General features: G+C 47.5%; 1 protein-coding gene across 1 annotated transcript in view; it reads right to left on the reverse strand.

Moving 5' to 3' along the window:
• LOC139232761 (putative methyltransferase NSUN7) overlaps nt 1-23,036 on the reverse strand; it is a 265,021-nt gene that overhangs the window by 150,740 nt on the left and 91,245 nt on the right. The window contains exon 4 of the mRNA XM_070863266.1: nt 2,751-2,881. Coding sequence (XP_070719367.1) covers nt 2,751-2,881 — 131 coding nt within the window. The remainder of the gene's footprint in view (nt 1-2,750; nt 2,882-23,036) is intronic.

Here is a 23,036-nt window from a genome sequence, read left to right on the forward strand (position 1 = left end):
AAGTTTCATTTTAAAACTATAAACAAAGGGAATACATCAAATCGTATACATCAAGATGTTTAAAATGATCAAAATGGCTAATGGAATGTTAGCCTTTATAACTAGAGGGCTAGAATATAAAGGAGAGGAAGTTCTGCTACAGCTATACAAAGCCCTGGTTAGATGACATCTGGAGGAGTGTGTGCAGTTCTAGGCACTGAATCTTAGAAAGGATATATTGGCCTTGAAGGGAGTGCAGCATGGATTCACTAGAATGTTACCAGGGTTCGAAGAGTTAGATTATGAGGAGAAATTACATAAACCAAGCTTGTATTCCCTGAAATATAGAAGGTTAAGGGGTAATAGGATTGCGGTTTTTAGGACTTTGAAAGGAATTGATAGGGTAGAGAGAAACTTTTCCCGCTGTTGGGGGACTCTAGTACAAGGGGACATGGTCTTAAAATCAGAGCCAGGCCATTCAAGGGAGAAGTTAGAAAACACTTCTTCATGCAAAGGGTGATAGAAATGTAGAACTTTCTCCCACAAAAAGCAGTAGATGCTAGCTCCATTAATAATTTTGAATCTGAGATTTTTGCTAACCAAGGGTATTAAAAAGATATAGAGCCAAGGCGAGTGAATGGAGTTAAGATATAGATCAGTCATGGTCTAATTGAATGGTGGAACAGGCTTGAAGGGCTGAATGACCTACTGTTCTTATCATCCTATCTCAGGCATCCAACAAACATTCAACCATTAGGGAATCAAAACGTCCCATCCCATTGAGCTTTGTATGAAGCCAGTTTCTCATGGAAGCGGAGGGGGGGGGGCGGGGGCGCACAGAAGCTGGATTAGCAACTCTTCTGGACAGGTCTAAACAGGAGGAAAGGACAGGAAGCAAGCCCTAACTTCTTGCTGGGCCAGGAAGTAAGTAAACCAAGTGGTACTCTGGTCTGAAACAGAAAGTTACAAGGGAAAATTTTGGCCAGGCTTGTTAGGAGAATGCAAGAATAATAGGAGGTCATCTGTTTACATCAACTAGGATTGACCCACGTATGTGGGAAAGCATAAAATGTTCATTATTTTGTATGATTATTCAAAGACAAGCTGCACTGTTGGAACTAATTGAACCCGATCATAATTGTTGCTCTGTTTGTTCCCTCAGTGTGAAATAAAGCACCCAAATCTATATTTGGCCTCACCTTGTCAAATATTTTCTTGTTCTGTTGAAGAAACACATGTGGGAAAGACACAAATATTCAGTTCAAATCACAAAATGGATAATATTGTGACACCCCTGGGTTACACTATTATATAGCTAGGCATTGGGCTGAATGGGCACACCCCTAAAGGGAAGATGTTCAGATCATTTACAAGAATAGCCAATACTGCTGTACCAAAGAGAATATCCAAGGCAGGTCTCTAAACTTGTAACAATGGGCCAACTATCCAATCAAAACATTAGACATCGTTAGCTTTAGTTTGTTGAAAATCTCTCGGAATCATAATGAAATCTATATGTAATCTAAGGGTTCATTAGTTGTAGATCCCTATTCTAACACAGACTACAATGGAACATTATCGGACTTCTGATTGAGCTGGAGTAATTGTGCTCATCCTAGGAATGCAGTATTTTTCCACACATTAATGCACTCCCAGCTAACAGGATGGGCAACATTCAAAAACTTTCAAAAAAGGGTGTATATTCTGTCTAAATTAGTCAATTGTTTCTCTTTAAGGTGCAATTTTTTCAGTTAAATAAAAATCAATACTAACCAAAAGAATTTAAAAGAAACCACAATTAAAGTCACAGAGCAGCACAATTGCTATGGATTTGAACTTTATTGAAAAAAAATGAAAGACATCTGCCTCTGTGACTATCCATTTTGAAGTCATTCAAGTGAAAATCGGCATTACACTATTTACGTATCCATACCACTATCTTGTATTTTTTAACCTCAAAGAGATGGCATTGTAACTGGCAAGGAATTTAAATAATACACTTTTCAGAAAAATGTAGCATATTCAAGAGATGGATAATCTCGTCCGTCACCAAACCAGCTTTTTGGATCAATACAAAAAGTGGTAGATACCTGAAACTACACTCTCCCAGCTGTAACCTGACCCCATTTCCCCAAAAGCATTTTCAGTGCAAAAAGCAACATAATCATTTTAATGTGATCATATGAAGAATGTGTTTTTAAAACAGAAAAAGTAACTCTGTGGATGGCAAGTGCTCATCTGCAGATCACTGTTGCAGGTTTTGCATTAAAAAGTAAAACTGCATTGAAATGGCTCCAGAAGATAGCTCAGTACACTGACCAGTTCCCGGAGTAAACAGCAAAATGGATGGCCTGGAAAGCGATAGGCTATGGACATCTCCATGGGACGCAAGTTCCACAGCATTAGCAACACCCAGATAGGATATTCCTTTTTTTTTTAAATACAAGTTTAGTCAATAGTTAATGGAGTTGAAAGAATATCCCAATAGTTTCCACCAGCCTCAACTTTCTTAGCCATGTCACCACACCAACATCAGCTGAAGGGAATGTAAAGTTTGCAGCACTGGTTTATGCAGTCCTCCAAGGAAGATTTTAAAAAAATGTCCTTTTATGCAACAACAAAAAAAAGACTGGGGCTATTTGAGGGCTAAGTACCCACTATAGGAGTACTTACCCATAGAGTTACACTCTCCTATTATAAATAGGAAATATCATTTTATAAACTTGATTACCAATTCTGTTAAACAGTTTAGTAATTTTCACTTTACATACTTCCAAAGGGACTTTTCCACTTTTCTAACTTCTGGTATTACATCCTCTGCTTCAGAGATGTTTCTTGGCTGGAATTTGCGATTTTGGAAATCATACAACATAATAACCACCAGACTTGTTGAATCAATAGACTGGAAGAAAATAAGAAAAAAAATGTAAAACATGATAACAAATCACACTAAACAGAAATCTATATGGATATTTTACAAGGTTAAATGTCTTCCAACTTATGAGGTTCAGCATGTTCAGTATATTATTCAGCTATTGCTATATTCGCAGACCACGAAGATGATAAAGCACATTAATAAGAAAATATAAATATATTTTAAATTGTCACTTTTGAGGCAACTGATTGGTTCTCTATGCTCCTTTCTAGAAAACCCTTGGTAACCAGCCAGTGGATATAACAATTGTTTTGTCATTCATGTTATCACAAAGCAGGTTCAGTGATTATGTTTTCCTGTAACATGCTCACCAGCAAGAAGGCTGAAAGACACTATTGCATAACTGTTTGTGTTACTCAAAACAAAGAACAAAGATTTATCTTTATGTGCATAAAAATTTCATTTTATTTTGTTTACTTATCATTTTGCTGCTATTCCCATAATCTCATGTGTCGACATTGTTAAAACTACACCAAACAAATATCTTCCTCCATAAGGACTAATGTCGAAGATTATTTAGTTCAACCTTCATGATGCAATTTGGGCTTTTGTCTTGATCTGTGTCCTCCTTAGTGAATACCGAACCAAAGTACTTGTTCAATTGGTCTGCCATTTCTTTGTTCCCGTTATGACTTCCCCTGATTCTGACTGCAGGGGACCTACGTTTGTCTTTACTAACCTTTTTCTCTTTACATACCTATAGAAACTTTTGCAATCCGCCTTAATGTTCCCTGCAAGCTTCTTCTTGCTGCAACACGCACCCAACCCCATAGGACGATGCATCACACGTCGGAACCAATTTCTTACGGGGATCGCCTCTGTTTTGGATTCGGTAGGCTGAATCCCATCTGCAGCAACCCTCCTGCCCAGGAACTCAACCTCAGGAGCCAAAAACACACATTTAGACTTCTTGAGTCGCAGGCTTACCCGGTCCAGTCGGCGTAGCACCTCCTCCAGGTTGTGGAGGTGTTCCTCGGTGTCACGACCGGTGATGAGGATGCCGTCCTGAAATACGATTGTTCCGGGAATGGATTTGAGCAGGCTATCCATATTTCTTTGAAAAATCACAGCCGCTGATTGAATGACAAATGGACACCTGTTGTAAACAAACAGTCCCTTGTGCGTGGTGATGGTGGTCAGTAGTTTAGATTCGTCGGCCAGTTCTTGGGTCATGTAGGCTGAAGTGAGGTCCAACTTGGTGAACAGCTTGCCGCCTGCCAGCGTGGCAAAAAGGTCCTCCGCTCTCGGGAGCGGGTATTGGTCTTGTAGGGACACCCGGTTGATAGTGGCCTTGTAGTCGCCACAGATCTTGACCGAGCCATCCGCTTTTAGGACGGGAACAATGGGGCTCGCCCAGTCGCTGAATTCAACGGGCAAGATGATGCCCTCTCTCAGCAACCGGTCCAACTCGCTTTCAATTTTCTCCCGCATCACATACGGCACCGCTCTGGCTTTGTGGTGCACTGGTCTGGCGTCCGGGGTGATGCGTATCACTACTTTGGTACCTTTGAACGTCCTGACGCCAGGTTGAAATAGTGATTCAAATTGCTGTAGGTCCTGTGAGCATGAACTTCGCTCCACAGATGACATGGCGTGCACATCCCCCCATTTCCAGTTCATCTCAGCTAACCAGCTCCTCCCAAACAGTGCGGGACCATTGCCCAGGACAATCCAGAGCGGCAGCCGGTTCACCGATCCATTGTGTGTGACCGCCAACATTGCACTGCCTAGCACTGGAATGAATTTTTGGGTGTACGTCCGTAATTGCGTCTCAATGCGTTCTAGTTTGGGTCTGCTGGCTTTGAGTGGCCACAGCTTTTCGAATTGTTGAATACTCATGAGTGACTGGCTGGCCCCCGTGTCCAGCTCCATGCGTACAGGGATGCCGTTTAATAGGGCTTTCATCATCATGGGTGGGGTTTTGGTATATGAGCTGTGAATGTTTGCCACATGAACCCGCTGAACTTCAGCGTCCATTGATTTGCCCTAAGCGTCATCCTGCCTCGCAGACCCCTCACCTGGTTCATCCGCCTTGTATATTAACCTGGTTACAGGCTTTCTGCACATTCTGGCTAAATGGCCACTGAGGTTACAATTTCTGCAGACGAACTGCTGAAACCTGCAAGTGCCTGGCAGCATGTCTGCCCCCACACCTCCAGCATGAATTGAGATTCCCATTGTTGTGAACAAAAGAGCTGTTACAAGACATTCCTCGCTGATTGTCCCTTTGACTGCTCTTGAGCACCCGGTTAGTGGCTGTCAATGGCCCCATCCCGGGCCGCATTGTCCACTGGGGGGGGGGGCATAAATGTCCGTTCAGCTTGTCATTGTCTCTGTTGGAGACTTACTCTTGGGTCTATTGCTGCCTGGGGTGTGTCGAACTGCCCTTGCCTGCCTGCGGGGCTCTGTGTCGCATTTATGATATTGACTCCTTGATCCATCGGCAGAATTGCGCGCGTATATTATCTTGGTTTTCTCCACCCCCGCCATAAAAGTCTGAGCCATCAACGCCGCCGCTTCCAAGGTCAAGTCCTTGGTCTCAATTAGCTTTCTGACAATCCCAGCATGACCGATGCCCTCAATAAAGAAATCCCTTAGCATCTCCCCACTGCAGGCGTGAACTTAGAGGCTGGCCAAGCACCGGAGGTCCGCAACGAAAATCCGGTATGCTCTGTCCTTCCCGACGTCGGTGGGTATAGAATCTGTGTCGGGCCATGTGTACGCTGCTCGCCGGTTTGAAGTGCTCACCGATTAGGTTGCTGAGCTCTTCAAAGGTTTTGTCCGCCGGCTTCTCGGGTGCGAGCAGGTCTTTCATGAGCGCCTAAGTCTTAGGTCCACAGCTGGTCAGCAGGTGAGCCCTTCCTTTGTCGGCCGCTGCGTCTCCCAGCCAGTCCTTCGTGACAAAACTCTGCTGGAGCCTCTCAATGAAATCGTCCCAGTCCTCACCAACACAGTACCATTCCTCTGTGCTACCGGTGGCCATTCTCGGGAGTCGTTGATTCCTGTTTCTCGTCGCCAATGTAAAGTCCTTACACAATACCACAAATCCACACGAGGCACATTCTATGAACAAGGTCACTCCATGACCTGAACCTTTATTCACAGGACCAAGAAGTGATGGCCCTGTGTGGGACCTCCCTTTATATACCTGGATGACCAGGTCAGGAGTGTCTCCCACAAGTTCACCCCCTGTGGTCAAGATGTGCATGTCTTACATATATACAGTATTGCAGTGTTGTTACATAAAGGTTACATACATGACAGTTCTCATTGCAGAGAGGCAGTTCCCACTGCAGTATATTATCCCACATACCACATGGAAAGCCCACCATTTTCTCCTGTCTACTCCAAAAGGTAGCAGCTTCCAAAGTGTCAGATCATTTAAGCTCAGGCTAAAACAAAAGTATTTATAAGACAGACACTAATTACGCAAATAATGTTTTTTTTGGGTGTGAGGGGGGTGAGTTTTAACCTGGAGGATCATGTGGGTTTGCATGCGAGTGGGGGAATTAAATCGGGCAAAAATGCGAGCGTGCAGGGAAGCTGGCTCCAACCTGATGATTGCTATGTTTAACTCCAGCACTTTAAGCTGGTTGCGCGCAACTATCTCGGACAGGCGGGTTACCTATAAAAGGCCTCAATTTTGGCCGAGCCCGTTTTTCGGCGCACTTACCGGAGTTGCGCCGCTTATCTACGCTCTGAGGTGGGCTGAAAAAAAATGTTGCAACTTTGGCCGCTGTCCGGCCTCTTCAGTGCAGTCGCGCAGCGTGGCCAGTCGAGTCGGGGTGAAGCCTGCGTTCTGCGCTGGAAAATGTGCTGGCACATCTGCACATGCGCAGTGGAGTCCGCTGGTGATGTCCGTGCATGAGCAGTAGCACTGAGAGTTGGCAATCGGCCATTTTTAAAGAGCTAGCTAACTGCTTGTGTTTTGGTGCCAGAAGGAGTGCTGTGGTAGGAAAATAACTTGCTGAATTCTAGAAACAGTGCTCGGTTTGGTAAAATCAGTGCTGCATGCTAGCAGAAGTGCCAGAAGGAGTGCTGTATTTGTAAACATCACTGCTGCATGCAAAATAAGGACTGTGTGTTTGGAAAAATCACTGTGTCTTAGAGCATTGGAAAAGTGCTGTGAATGTCTCAGAGCAGCTGCAGCAATACAGCAACGTGCACCAAGAACAAAGAATTTCTTGCTGGAAGAAGTGGAGATACTAGTTAATGTCATTGAGAACAGATGGCAGGAGCTGGATACCAGCAGAGGTCACACAAAAGTGCCACCCAAAGTGTTATGTTTAGAATAACTCCACAAGACTGAGTACTGTGAGCTTAAACTGATGTGACCTTAGTCTCTTTAATATAACTCCAGAGTGCCTAAGCAGCATGGCAGATAACCTTTTATACTCCCTTGCATGAGATGTGAAGGTGACCCTTGGGTCTTCAACAGGTGCGCCTTCTGGTGGCAAGTCTTACACAGTTATAATGTTTACATAAAACAAAGAAATGAAGAAACGCTGGAACCAAGTTGCAGAAGATTTCTGCGCATTGGTGAACACCAAACGATCTGGAAGCCAGTGTAAAAAGAAATGGCAGGACCTTGGTCAAGTAGTTAGTGTAAGTAATATTTTCATTTATTCAATGCAATTGTAAATGTGACCAGCTGTATATGTCCCACCCAGCAGAAAGACACCCTCTCTAAAAAGTTGCATTTTCATCTTTGCAGAAGAAATTGTCCCACAACAAAAGGGAAAGAAATCGAACAGGAGGAGGCCCGGCAAATCTGCACGCACTGACACCCTTGGAAGAGAGGGTCACTGCTTTGATGGGTCCAACCTGGAGAAAAACAATCAGTACTGCACAAGCTAGGCCCACAATCGAGGGAGAGGGCAAGTCATGAAAATTCATCGTGGCCCTTCCAATCAACCTGCTGCCTGGCCTGCTATGTGTGATCCTACTCATGCCACCCACCCATCCTGCCCCCTCCTCTGCTGCTAACCATCTGACTGTTTGGTTACATTTTGCAGAACCTGATGCCAATCCTGAAGATCTAGATGATGATTCAAACGTGGACGAGCCTGAGCACGAGAACATCTTCCAAGCCAACCCTCCAGACCAACATGGGGTGAGGGGGAGTTGGGTCAGCTGGATGAAGCGACCACTTATATACTGAATTTCGAGCATGTGCAGTTATCGGAGGTGTGAGCTCCTTCCATGACTAGTGGTTTGAGTTCTGGTGGGATATTCCATGGCTTCTCACAATCCGAGGTTGCGGGTCCCAGTAATGGGATGCAGCAAGTAACACCCAGGGCCCCACCGTCCGAGCCTGCGCCTCCCACTGGGATGCCGCAAGGCAGTCCCAGGGTGAAGGGAAGGAGAAATCAACCACGCTCTCCTGAAATGCAGGGTGCAACAGATGTGGTTCAAATCATGGCATTGAGTGCGATCACTGCTGGACACCATCAGTGGGGTGAGTGACTGTCGGGAGAAGCAACAGCAATGGCACGGGAAATGGGAACGATGTCCGGAACATCAGTGAGGGAATAGTGTCCATGAGGGAGGGAATGTCAGAGGTAATGCAAAGCACAGCAGTGGCCATGAGGGAGGGAATGTCAGAGGTAGTGGAAAGGATGACACTGGCAATGACACAGGCCATCAGGGAGGGAATGTTTCAGTCCACTGAGACACTGTCAGGGTGCATGAGGGAGGGCATGTGTGAGTTAAGCTGCTGCAATAAGGGAACACACCCAGACTATGCGCCCATTGACAGAATCAACTGCCACTCCCACTGCAATCCCCACACCAGCTTCTGAAGAGACCCAAGCTGGGCCCTCCACATTAACACCTGACCCCTCCCTCCCCCCCAACCGCATATCAGTAAGTGCACATTACCCGAGATGTTAGAAAGAATAAGCTTGGTACCAAGCCCAAAATGACTGCGCCACTGCCTGCGGGCAGGGGTGGTGGACAGTCCAAGACCAAGCATGGCGGGCGGTGTTAGACTGAGGGGGATGAGAGATGGGTGCAGCCTTTCTTTGCTGCTGTTGTTGATGTTACTGTTGTAACTGTTTTCAAATTGAAAGTTTTGTAAGTTATGTAAATTTACAACTTTATAAGTGATCTTAAAAAGTCATATTAAAGTAAAGTTTGATACAAGAATAATTTTATTACACTGTAAACTTTTGAATAAAATATATTTTACATTAAAACTGAATCATGTTCCATTAACACAACACAACATTACGGATCAGCTTCAAAAAATAAACATGTCCATGCAGAATAGTTGTCGCTGAGCCCTCAGGCATCAGTAAAGTGTTCGAGTATGAGCTGCTGGCGCAAGGCTCAAGCAATTGTAAAAGGAGCACGATGGCCCGCCCTCCTCCGCTGTCGTGCTCCGGCCTCAGGCACTTGCATGGTTTCCTCATCCTCCTCCACCACCTCCTCCTCCTGCTCGTCACCTGCATCTTCCAAATCATTATCAGCCACTCTCACCGCAGGTGGGTCTTCCACGACCAGCTCCTGCTGCCTCATGATGGCTAAGTTATGCAGCATGCAGCACACAACAGTTAACTGACCAACTATCTCAGGGGAGTATTGCAAGTAGCTTCCAGAACGGTCCAGGCATCGGAAATGCTATTTCAAGATGCCAATGGTCCTCACTATGATGCTGCGCATTGTAATGTGCGACATGTTGTATTAATGGTCAGCTTCTGTCCAGGTTACGCATAGGTACATCATGAGCCAGGTGGAGAGGCCGTACCCTTTGTCTCCCAGTAGCCAGCTCTGCCCTTCTGGCTGCTGCTCAAACATGTTAGATATAACCCTGTCGCATAGGATGAACGCATCATGGGTGCTGCCAGGGTATCTTGCATCGATTGACATGATGCGATGCATGTTATCACACACGAGCTGCACATTAATGGAGTGGAAGCCTTTTCTAGTTCTGAGCAGCTCAGCATCCTCCAAAGGTGCTCGCAGGGCGATGTGGGTACAATCAATGCAGCCTTGTACCTTTGGGAAGCCAGCAATCCTTGAGAACCCCACAGCCCTGTCATGGATTGCTTGGGTGGTCATTGGGAACTTGATGAAGTCATTCCTCCGCGCATACAATGCAGCCGTGACCTGGTGAATGGAGACATGTATTGCATGTTGAGAGATGGCGCACACATCTCCAGTTGTAGCTTGAAACGATCCGGAGGCATAGAATGAAAGTGTAGCTGTAACCTTCACTTTAACTGACAAAGCAGTCCACCTGCCGCTTCTCAGCTGTAGCTTCTGGTCTCAGCAACTCGCAGATCTCACGGACAACTTCTCTGCGGAAACGCAGCCTTCTGACACATTCTGCATCACTCAGGTGCAGGTACGAACGCCTCACTCGAAATTGCCGAGGTGGGTAAGGCCTCCTGCCCAGGAGCCTACGGGCTCTGATGTTCCTGATGTCATGAGCTCTAATCAATTGTCTCCTATGTAACACAATGATGCAGAACGCTTGCAAAAGGTATGGCATTGTCAGTATTGCCTCCATACTTAGTTAAACTTTCAAAGGTCAAAATGGCAGGAAAGCAGGCAGCACAGATTCGCAGTTCTCGCTCTCTCTCCCCCCCCTCCCCCGCCATCCCCCACTCCCCCCGCCAAGGTCTATATGGATGGATCACACCCAAAGGTCTTTTGTCCTCTCCTCTCTCTCTCTCCCCCTCTATGCCCCGGCCTCTCCGTTGAATTGCAGCCTCTTCCTCTCTGTGGCCCCCAATGCTTGCCAGCTCCCTTCCTTCCTCCCCCCCTGCCAACCCCCAGCCTCTCCATTGATTTCCTTGCAGCCTCTCCGTTGAATCCCGATGCCGGCCAGTTCAATCACTCCCACCCCTAGCCCAGGCCGAGTGGGCTCCTGCACCGGCCGGCCTGCTGCCTTCCCGGGCTGAGTTTGAAGATGAAGGTAGGACTTCAATTTTTTATTTTTTATTGAATTGTTAGCAATGTTTGCAAACTAAGGGTAAGGCATGGTTGGTTTAAGTGTAGGTCCTCTCCTCTTCCCTCCCCTATCCCAGGCCGAATGGCCTCCAATGTACCTACCTGCACCGATTTCTTTAACTCTCCGCAAGGGTTTTCTGAAGTGGCCACATATGCTGGCCTAAGTAGAAATGGAGTAACTATTAGCTGACCAAAGTTGCCTAAATGGGCAGAACTGGAGTAGGTGGCTGGCAACCTTTTGAGGAAAAAAACTAACCTAAAAAAATCGTAACTCAATTACGCTGGTGCAAATTGATTGGGGAAAATGGGGATTTTTAAGTTACGCCAGAAAAACCAAGTTACTCCAAAAAAATATGGAGCAACTCCTGCCAAAATTGAGCCCAATATAAGGGGCCCAAGTTTCCACAAGAAAAAAAACGGTCGCCCCTCCGAGCTGGATACAGGGCATAAGCACCCAATCACATTGCTGCCCAGGAGGTCAGGGATGGCCTCATCATGGCCAGATTTACTTAATTTGACACTGTACACCCTGATGCGACAGGTTGGCACCAACACCATAAAGCATCTCTACAAAGCCCAAGCCAAACCTTTCACACTCATCACCACTGCAGGTGGTTACCATTATGTTTCACTATTCACTGCAACTCACTAAGATAGGGATATGATAATATAGATAGAGAGGGATGGGTGGAGGTGCAAGGTAAATTGGTGTGAGTAAGGATGTACAGGAGTAGGGTAGGGAAGGCAGAGTAATGGGGATGTGATGAGAGGCATGGCAGGATAAGGTTGAGCGTGGCTTTGTTCTAACATTTCCTGATCTACTGAAATCATTGAAACGTTTGCGGCTCTGTACCCAGGTCCTCCTGACCACATCCCTGCTTGTGCCCTTCTCTGGAATGCGCAACCAGGTTGTGTTGTTCTCCTGGGGAGGTCTCTTCCGCTCATGGGAAGGGAAGAGAACCTCCCTGCGTGCTGTGGGAGAATCCATGGGAGAAGCTGGGTGCAGCCATTGTGCAGTCATTGTTAGAAGCGCCTCAATGTTGAAGAACACTGACAGCACAAATATCAAGACAAATGTGGCCATGGTCCCTTTAAGGAAACCGGCTGATAACGTGTCATGAAATGGCAACACGAGACCTGCTTCCTCTAGTTGGCCAGGAAACATGCAGGGCAGGCTTAACAAGCCCAATCAAAGGAAATTCATTTCAGAGAGCGGGATGGTGCGGGCAGCGGAGTCGGAACGCGCCACGGTTAGTAAAATCCAGGCCTCAGAGTGGGACGGAATGTCATTATAGAGAGAGTTGTTGGAGCATGAAATGCTTTGTCACACAGAGTGGGTTAAAGCAGAGACTGCTGCATCATTTAAAGGGAAATTAGATAAATGTTTGAAGCAGAGAAAGATAAAGAGCCATAGAGATAGAATTGAACAGTGAGATTAGTTTTGGATTGCTGTAGCTAAAAGCAAACATGGACACAATGGCTTGTTTCAGTGCTGTAAACTTCTATGGTTCTAACCACTGCAATTTGAAATATATTGTTCATTCTACTTTTCAAATTGCCTCTAGCTGCCATTTCAGATTTCTGACTTAATGGGCCCAAATTTCCACACACGCCTAGAACGGCGCAGTCCCGACCTGGACGTCCGGGACCTCTGCACATGCGCGCTACAGTGGGCACGCAAGTGCAGTAGCTCAAGGCGCCGAACTGTGTGGGAGGGGCCCGAAGCACGCAGCCCCTAGCCCTGGCCGAATGGCCTCACTGGGGCTGCGTGAATATGGCTCCTCCCATGGCCAGCTCCTGCTTCCCCCCCTGCCCCGACCAGACCCGACACCCGCTCCCCGCGCCCCCCCACCCCCCCGCCTCCGGACCAGACCCGACACCCGTTTCCCCCCCCCCACCCTGCCTCCGGACCAGACCCGACACTCGCTCCCCCCCCCCCGCATCCGGACCAGACCCGACACCTGCTCCCCCCCCCCCCCCCCCCACCTCCGGACCAGACCCGACACCCGCTCCCCGCCCCCCGACTGGATCCGACCCGCGCTCCTGTTCCCGCTCCCCCCCCCCCCCGACTGGACCCGACCCGCGCTCCTGTTCCCGCTCTGCCTCCCCCCCGACTGGACCCCACCCAAGCTCCTGTTCCTGCTCCCCGCCCCCCCCCGACTGGACCCGACCCGCGCTCCTGTTCCCGCTCCCCTGACTGGACCCGACCCGACCCGCGCTCCTGTTCCTGCTCCCCGCCCCACCCGACTGGACCCGACCCGACCCGCGCTCCTGTTCCCGCTCCGCCCCCCCCCCGACTGGACCCGACCCGCGCTCCTGTTCCCGCTCTCCACCCCCCCCCGACTGCACCCGACCCGACCCGCACTCCTGTTCCCGCTCCCCGCCTGGACCCGCGCTCCTGTTCCCGCTCCCTGCCCCCCCGACTGGACCCGACCTGACCCGCGCTCCCGCTCCCTGACCCGACCCCCCCCCCACTGGACCCGACCCGACTCCCGCTCCCGGACTGGATCCGACCTGACTTCCCCCCCCTCCCTCTCCCTCTCTCCCCCTCTCCCTCCCTCCGACCCGAACCGAACCTCCCCGACCCGACCCAACCCAACGCCACCTACCTGTAAATCTGGTGCTGGGGAGGGGCCCTGCCCGAAGTCTCGGGCCGGCCCGTTCAGCCTTCGGTTCCGAAAGGTCTGCCTGAAGCACTTTCACACAGGTAGGAAGATGGTTTATTTAATCTTTTCTTTGCTTATAAATGTTTATTCAGGTTGGATTTATTTGTATAATAGTTGTAGAAGTATAAATAAGGATTTATTGTAGAATTTAATGAGTTCCCTTCCCCCCCCCTCTACCCCCACCTCGTTCTGGACGCCTAATTTGTAACCTACGCCTGATTTTTTTAATGTGTAGAACAGGTTTTTTCAGTTCTACAAAAATCTTCACTGGCTCCATTCTACTTTAGTTTGGAGTACGTTTTCACTGTGGAAACTTTCAAATCAGGAGTCAGTGGCCGGACACGCCCCCTTTTGAAGAAAAAATTCTGTTCCAAAGTAGAACTGTTCTACCTGACTAGAACTGCAGAAAAAAAAATGTGGAGAATTGCGATTTCTAAGATAGTCCGTTCTCCACCAGTTGCTCCTAAAAATCAGGCGCAAATCATGTGGAAACTTGGGCCCATGGTAACCGCTCAATTGGAGCGACATTTTAACAGTTTTAAAGTTGAAAGTCACATCTACATGTTTCCTGGGCTTCCTGAAACTCGCCATTGAAAACAATGAGAGAACACAACGGCAATTGAGGGGGCTGATTAAAACATGGAAATACTGCAATAAAAATTCAGTACTTAACATCTGCTTTCTTACCTACTCGTGGGAAAGGATTTGTTCACAGTACATTTTTGAGAGTTTACTTTCTGCGCTATGGAGGTTTTCTGAATCAGATAAAGATGTATGGTGCTTTGGCTGCCTTAGCTGGACATCAGGACGGGGAATAGCAGAGGGGTGCAGCTCACAGGAGGCATTCCCCACGACACAGGGTGTAGAGGCAGAGGCTGAGTTTCCTTGACATGTTGGAATAGCAGTGCTTCGGGAGCTTCACGTTATCACATCAGGTGGTAGGAGACAGCTGCCGCCTCCTAGAGAACTACCTGCTGCCTGCTGGTCAAGCATTACCAGTGGCTGTCAAAGTGACCATCGCCCTCAACTTTTTTGCCTCCGGATCCTTCCAAGGGCCAAACAAAATTAGAGGGAACATTGGTGCACACTTTAACTTTGTCATTCTACTAAAGAATAAAAATTTCACAACATAACCTGTCATATGCCCATGTGCGTACCCTTATGTAACTACAAAGCTTTATTCTTCCTTTTCCTACTGGTTACCTATTTAACACAGTTTTAAGTTGAAAGTCGCATCCACGGGTTTCCTGAGCATGTGGCTTGAGCATATGTAGAGGCAGGCTGCTCAGGTCCCTGATTGGACTGCTGAGGTACTCAACATTACTAAATTATCTGTCATTAGCACATTGCTATTTGTGGGAGCTTGCTGTGCGCAAATTGGCTACCGCATTTCCTACTGTTAAGTCCTGACTCTAATGCACTGACTTATACGAGACACATGCTGAAGTCAAGGTCACTCAGGACCCGCACCTTTATTTCCAGCTCTCCATTGCCGCCCTTGCCTGAGACCTCCCTTTATATACCACAGTGGGACAGGTATGGAATGTCTCCTGCAAGTGCACCCCTGGTGGTAAGGTATGCTTATTGTTACAGGTCATATCCAGTTACAGTCATGTAAAGCATGGTAAGATAGTTATATACAGTAAATGTGAGACACATGACATCACCCTCCCCCAAGGTTTTATTGCCTTTATAGATTCAGTCTCTCAGGTGGTCTGCGCTCTCGCGTGGAGTGTCTTAGTTGTGGTTCAGTTGTTTGACTTGGTGCCTGTTTTTCGTTCGATGTGATTGCTGGTATCTCGCCTGGGCTGTCTGTTGAGACTGCCCTTTCCGCAGGTTGTGCCACCTGTCTGTCCACCAAGTGTGGTGTGAGTTCCACATTGTAGTCTGCCTCTGGTTCTTCAGTGTTATCAGTGAATCTACTTTTTACTTGGTCTACATGCCTCCGGCAGGTTTGGCCATTGTCCATTTGTACAACCAGTAGCCTGTTTCCCTCTTTGTCTGTTACTGTCCCTGCAAGCCATTTGGGACCCCAGCCATAGTTTAGCACAAACACTTTGTCCCCTATCTCATTCCACCTCCCCCTCGAATTTCGGTCATGGTACTCAGTTAGCTTTTGACGCTTAGCCTCAACAATTTCATGCATGTCTGGGAGGATTAACGAGAGCCTGGTCTTTAAGGTTCGTTTAATCAATAGTTGCGTGGGGGGAACCCCAGTCAACGAATGTGGATGAGATCTGTATGCCAGCAGTAGTCGCGACAGGCGGCTCTGCAGCGTGGGACCTTGGATTCTGAGCATGCCTTGTTTAATGATCTGCATTGCTCGCTCCGCCTGGCTATTGTAGGCCGGCTTGAAAGGTGCCGTCTTAATGTGATTTATACCGTAGTCAACTATAAAATCGTGAAATCCTGCGCTGGTGAAGCACGGACCATTATCACTGACCAATATGTCAGGAATGCCGTGCGTGGCAAACATGGTTCTAAGGCTCTCCAGAGTGGTGGAGGTGGTGCTCGAATTTAAAATAGTGCACGCGATCCATTTTGAAAATGCATCAACGACTACGAGGAACATTTTGCCCATGAATGGGCCCGCATAGTCTACATGCACCCGTGACCACGGTTTGGTGGGCTAGGGCCAGGGGCTTATGGGGGCCTCCCTGGGGGCATTACTGAGTTGGGCACAAATGGTGCACCGATGGACACAGCTCAAAGTCCGCGTCAATGCCAGGCCACCGGACATGAGATCTGGCTATGGCCTCCATAAGGACGATCCCCGGGTGCTCGCGATGGAGCTCCCGGTCTCGTAAGGGCATAACTACTCGGCTGCCCCACATCAGGACGTCTGCCTGTAGTGAGAGTTCATGCATGCGCCTATGGAAGGGTTTGACCTCCTCGGGGCAGGCATCGCGAGCTTCTGCCCAGTCACCGGTTAAAACACATCTTTTAACTAGAGATAACGTGGGGTCGCTGGTCGTCCAGGCTCTGATTTGGCGAGCTGTCACGGGCAAACCTGTGGATTCAATGGCATTGATTGCCATGACCATCTCAAAGTCCTGTTCGTCGGACCCTTCTGTGGTCGCCAGGGGTAGCCTGCTAAGCGCGTGGGCACAGTTGTCTGTGCCTTATCGTGTAGTCATAAGCCGCCAGCATGAGTGCCCACCGCTGAATGCGCGCCGAGGCGTTGATTGCCTTGCACTCGGATAGTAATGGAACGTGAGGGGTTTTGTGGTCGGTTTCTAACGCAAACTTGGCCCCGAAAAGGTATTGGTGCAACTTTTTGACACCGTACACACATGCGAGCGCTTCCTTCTCAACCATACCGTACCCGCGCTCCGCCCGCGAAAGTGACCTGGAGGCATAAGCAACGGGCTGCAATTTACCCGCATCATTGACGTGCTGTAAAACGCACCCGTCCCCGTACGCTGACGCATCACATGTAAGGACTAACTTTTTACCTGGGTCAAAAAAGGCTAAAACACTCTTGGAACATAGAAGGTTGCGTGCCTTATTGAAGGCGCGTTCTTGGGCGTCCCCCCAAAACCAATCGCACCCCTTTCTGAGTAGCATGTGGAGAGGCTCCAGCAGCGTGCTCAAGTTCTGCATAAAGTTCCCAAAGTAATTGAGTAGCCAGAGAAAGGCGCGCAGTTCAGAGACATTCCGGGGCCTGGGTGCCAGGCGAATCGCTTCGGTTTTGGAATCGGTTGGACGGATTCCATCAGCGGCAATCTTTCTGCCCAAAAATTCAACCTCAGGCGCGAGAAACAGACACTTGGATTTCTTAATTCTTAGGCCTACCCGATCCAATCGACTGAGTACTTCCTCAAGATTGCGGAGATGAGAGTCGGTGTCCAGGCCCGTGATGAGTATGTCGTCTTGAAACACAACGGTCCCCGGGATGGACTTGAGCAGACTTTCCATGTTGCGCTGGAATATAGCAGCTGCCGACCTGATGCCGAATGGGCATCGATTGTACACAAAAAGACCTCGATGTGTGTTGATGGTGGTGAGTAGCTTAGACTCTTCGGTCAGTTCTTGCGTCATATATGCAGATGTGAGGTCAAGTTTCGAGAAAAGTTTTCCTCCAGCCGACAAGACAAATACGTCCTCCGCTCTGGGCAGCGGGTATTGGTCCTGTAGGGAGACTCTGTTCATGGTAGACTTGTAATCCCCACAGATTCGCATGGATCCATCAGGCTTCATGACGGGGATGATGGGGCTTGCCCAGTCGCTGAATTCCACGGGAGAAATTATGCCTTCCCGCAGAAGCCGGTCCAGTTCGTTTTCAATCTTTTCCCTCATCACATAAGGCACAGCTCTAGCCTTGTGATGGATCGGTCTGGCATTGTGTGTGATGTAGATTCTAACTTTAGCCCCTTTGAAGGTGCCCACACCTGGCTGAAAGAGATGTTCAAAAGGGCTTAGAACTATTGAGCAGGAGGTCCATTCCTCTGACAAGATGGCGTGAACATCTTCCCATTTCCAATTAAGTTCTGCTAGCCAGCTTCTCCCCAACAGGGCTGGGAGATCCCCGGGGACAATCCACAGGGAAAGTCGGTACACCATCCCTTCGTGTGTGACTGAGAGCATGGCGCTGCCAAAGACTGGGACGATTTCTTTAGTATAGGTCCTTAGTTTGGTGTCGATCTTTGTGAGTTTTGGTCTGTTGCTTTTGTGCGGCCACAGCTGTTCAAATTGTTGAACGCTCATGAGGGATTGACTGGCCCCCGTGTCCAGTTCCATGTTGACGGGTATCCCGTTGAGTAGAAACCTCGTCATAATTGGAGGCGTCTTGGTGTAAGAACAGTGGACACTGATCGTGTTAACCCGCTGTACCTCGGCGTCTCATGCACTGTTCCAACCGTCTTCTGGTCCGCTTTCCGACCCTTCCGATTCGTATACCAGCCGACCTGCTGTTTTTCTGCACATGCGAGCCAGATGCCCTGTGTAGTTGCAGTTTCTGCAAACGACATGCTGAAATCGACACCCCCTGGTTGAGTGCCTTCCCCCACATCTCCAGCACAGACATAGAAACATAGAAAATAGGTGCTGGAATCAGCCCTTCGAGCTTGCACCGCCATTCAATGAGTTTATGGCTGAACATGCAACTTCAGTACCCCATTCCTGCTTTCTCGCCATACCCCTTGATCCCCCTAGTAGTAAGGACTACATCTAACTCCTTTTTGAATATATTTAGTGAATTGGCCTCAACAACTTTCTGTGGTAGAGAACTCCACAGGTTCACCACTCTCTGGGTGAAGAAGTTTCTTCTCATCTCGGTCCTAAATGGATTACCCCTTATCCTTAGACTGTGACCCCTGGTTCTTGACTTCCCCAACATTAATAAGAACATAAGAACATAAGAATTAGGAACAGGAGTAGGCCATCTAGCCCCTCGAGCCTGCTCCGCCACCCAACAAGATCACGGCTGATCTGGCCGTGGACTCAGCTCCACTTACCCGCCCGCTCCCCATAACCTTTAATTCCCTTATTGGTTAAAAATCTATCTGTGATTTGAATACATTCAATGAGCTAGCCTCAACTGCTTCCTTGGGCAGAGAATTCCACAGATTCACAACCCTCTGGGAGAAGAAATTCCTTCTCAACTCGGTTTTAAATTGGCTCCCCCGTATTTTGAGGCTTTGCCCTCTAGTTCTAGTCTCCCCGACCAGTGGAAACAACATCTCTGCCTCTGTCCTGTCTATCCCTTTCATTATTTTAAATGTTTCTATAAAATCACCCCTCATCCTTCTGAACTCCAACGAGTAAAGACCCAGTCTACTCAATCTATCATCATAAGGTAACTCCCTCATCTCTGGAATCAGCCTAGTGAATCGTCTCTGTACCCCTTCCAAAGCTAGTATATCTTTCCTTAAGTAAGGTGACCAAAACTGCATGCAGTACTCCAGGTGCGGCCTCACCAATACCCTGTACAGTTGCAGCAGGACCTTCCTGCTTTTGTACTCCATCCCTCTCGCAATGAAGGCCAACATTCCATTTGCTTTCCTGATTACCTGCTGCACCAAGGGATTCATGCACAAGGACCCCCAGGTCCCTCTGCACTGAAGCATGTTGTAATTTCTCCCCATTCAAATAATATTCCCTTTTACTGTTTTTTTTCCCAAGGTGGATGACCTCACATTTTCCAACATTGTATTCCATCTGCCAAACCTTACCCATTCGCTTAACCTATTTAAATCTCTTTGCAGCCTCTCTGTGTCCTCTACACAACCCGCTTTCCCACTAATCTTTGTGTCATCTGCAAATTTTGTTACACTACACTCTGTCCCCTCTTCCAGGTCATCTATGTATATTGTAAACAGTTGTGGTCCCAGCACCAATCCCTGTGGCACACTACTAACCACCAATTTCCAACCCGAAAAGGACCCATTTATCCCGACACTCTGGTTTCTGTTAGCCAGCCAATTCTCGATTCATGCTAATACATTTCCTCTGACTCCGCGTACCTTTATCTTCTGCAGTAACCTTTTGTGTGGCACCTTATCGAATGCCTTTTGGAAATCTAAATACACCACATCCATCGGTACACCTCTATCCACCATGCTCGTTATATCCTCAAAGAATTCCAGTAAATTAGTTACACATGATTTCCCCTTCATGAATCCACGTTGCGTCTGCTTTCCAATCCGATGGCACCTCCCCAGAGTCCAGAGAATTTTAGTAGATTATAACGAATGCATCTGCTATAACTTCCGCCATCTCTTTTAATACCCTGGGATGCATTTCATCAGGACCAGGGGACTTGTCTACCTTGAGTCCCATTAGCCTGTCCAGCACTACCCACCTAGTGATAGTGATTGTCTCAAGGTCCTCCCTTCCCACATTCCCGTGACCAGCAATTTTTGGCATGGTTTCTGTGTCTTCCACTGTGAAGACCGAAGCAAAATAATTGTTTAAGGTCTCAGCCATTTCCACATTTCCCATTATTAAATCCCCTTTCTCATCTTCTAAGGGACCAACATTTACTTTAGTCATTCTTTTCCGTTTCCATTGTTTCCGAAGGATGAGCTGAGTCTGGCTGATCTCCCTTGAGCTTCTCTCAATCTGTTCTTGATTATTAAATTGTGGGTTGATGAGGTGTGATCGGCCGTTCATGTGGCCCTTGATTTTGATGGCTTCTGGCGTCACTGTCTGCTGTTGAAGGCCTGCTCTCCTGCCATTGTCTGTGTGTGGGGGTAGCGGTTTGTTTCACAATGTGAACCACTTGTTCCGATGCCTCGTTGGTTGTCGTACCCGAAGTATAGATCAGCCTCGTTTCTTCTTCGCCTGCTAAGAACGTCTGTGCGACCAGTGCTGCTGCCTCTCGAGTCAAGTTCTTAGTCTCTATAAGCTTTCTGAATATGCGTCCGTGGCCTAGTCCTTCAATACAAAAGTCTCTCAGTACTTCTCTCCTAAGTTCATCGGGGAACTCACATGAACTAGCCAGCCTCCGAAGTTCCGCCACGAAGTCGGGTATGCTTTGGCCCACACAGCGTCTGTAGTTGTAGAACCTGTGTCTGGCCATGTGTAGGCTGCTCGCTGGCTTCAGGTGGTTTCTCACCAGTGTGCTCAACTCCTCAAACGACTTGCTTGCTGGTTTCTCAGGTGCCAGCAGGTCTTTCATTAAAGCGTATGTTTTTGAGCCACAGCTGTTCAAGAGATGGGCTCTTCTCTTGTCTGCCTTATCGTCGCCCAGCCAGTCTTTGGTCACAAAGCTTTGCTCGAGTCTTTCTATAAAGTCATCCCAATTGTCTCCAGCATTGTATTTCTCATCTGAGCTGTTGGTAGCCATTCTGTGGATTCTGTGATCCCATAACTCGTCGCCACTGTTAAGTCCTGACTCTAATGTACTGACTTATACGAGACACATGCTGAAGTCAAGGTCACTCAGGACCTGCACCTTTTATTCCAGCTCTCCATTGCTACACTTGCCTGAGACCTCCCTTTATATACCACAGTGGGACAGGCATGGAATGTCTCCTGCAAGTGGACCCCTGGTGGTAAGGTATGCTTATTGTTACAGGTCATATCCAGTTAGTCATGTATAGCATGGTAAGATACAGTTATATACAGTAACGTGAGATACATGACACCTACATTACAATAGTGACTACACTTCAAAAGTACTTCATTGTTGTAAAGTGCTTTGGGTTGTCTGGTGGTCATGAAAGGCTTTTTTTCTTTTCGAAAAAAATACAGATAGAAATGAGTCCATTAGCAGTTGTGAATGTATTTCTTACACAGTCCTTTAATCTGCAAGAATGAAGCAGTTTCATATACTTCCTGACGCAATGTTTGTACATGGATGATGAGCTTCATTACACCCAGCAAAGTTGTTTTTATGTTTTTTATGTTTCTATGTTTTTAATTTTCTATGTTTCTATGATTAGACGGACCAGAAACAAAAGACCCGAGAGAAATAGGGAGAATTTATCTTATTCCAAAAGCCCCTGAGAAATGGGCTTTCAATCAATCACATTTAAAGACAATGAACATCCTGTGCCGAATGTGACAACAATAACATGTCTATAGCTCATATAGTGAGCGGTGATGACACTTTTTGCTATGTTGCGAGCTTAAGCCCAGGCACACTTTTTCAGTCATCCCAAGAGCTGTTTTTTCTGATATAAAAGAGAGCATGTCATTATTATTTGACAATGGCCGGATTTTGCAGTCAGTAAAAAGGATGGCGCTCGCTGCCGGCCTCAAAGAAAGCTGCCCACAAACTATTTGTGGGCACTGGAGCATTGATTTCAGGTTTAAATTCTGGTGTCCTCTATAGGGGATCTGTGGCGTCCAGCAACAGTGATATTATTAAGCCATTAAACAGGTTAAGCAGCCAATCACATTGAAGAATTCCCAGACAGCAAACCAGGAAGTAATGAGCAGTTTTTAATCATTCACTTTTTATAATTTTACAGAAAACAAAATGGCGATTGGGACATACACTTAGGATTACGGTAGAAGCTGAATTATCAAACCAAATCAAGCTTTGAAAGTCTCCTTTTGCGGTGCAGAGGCAAACAATGCCAAAAAAAACTATTTAGGAGTCACGCTTGATCGCACCCTGTCATATAGACAACATCTCCAGAACCTTGGAAAGAAACTAAAGAATAGGGTCAACTTGATCCAGAAACTCGCCGGATCCACATGGGGAACAGAGGCTCCGTACTGTACGGCAGCACTCACTCTGGTGCACTCTGCAGCGAAGTACTGTTCTCCAGAATGGCTATCAAGTCCGCATGTTAAATCTGTTGACATCCAGCTGAATTCTACAATGAGAATCATCACCGATATGCTTTTATCAACACCAACACCTGACCCCAGAGTACAACTTAAAGGGATCAAACCCTCCGTGCTATCAGTGGACAACTATCAACCATCTAATAATTGGTCATGGTAGATGCTGCCACCTTCTCCATAGATGGAAAATTAAAGCATCCCCATGATGCGATTGTGGAGCTCCTAATCAGACCCTGAAGCACATCATTGAGCACTGCCCT

The sequence above is a fragment of the Pristiophorus japonicus genome, chromosome 2, assembly GCF_044704955.1.
Source record: "Pristiophorus japonicus isolate sPriJap1 chromosome 2, sPriJap1.hap1, whole genome shotgun sequence".
In the NCBI taxonomy this organism is placed as follows: Eukaryota; Metazoa; Chordata; class Chondrichthyes; family Pristiophoridae; genus Pristiophorus; species Pristiophorus japonicus.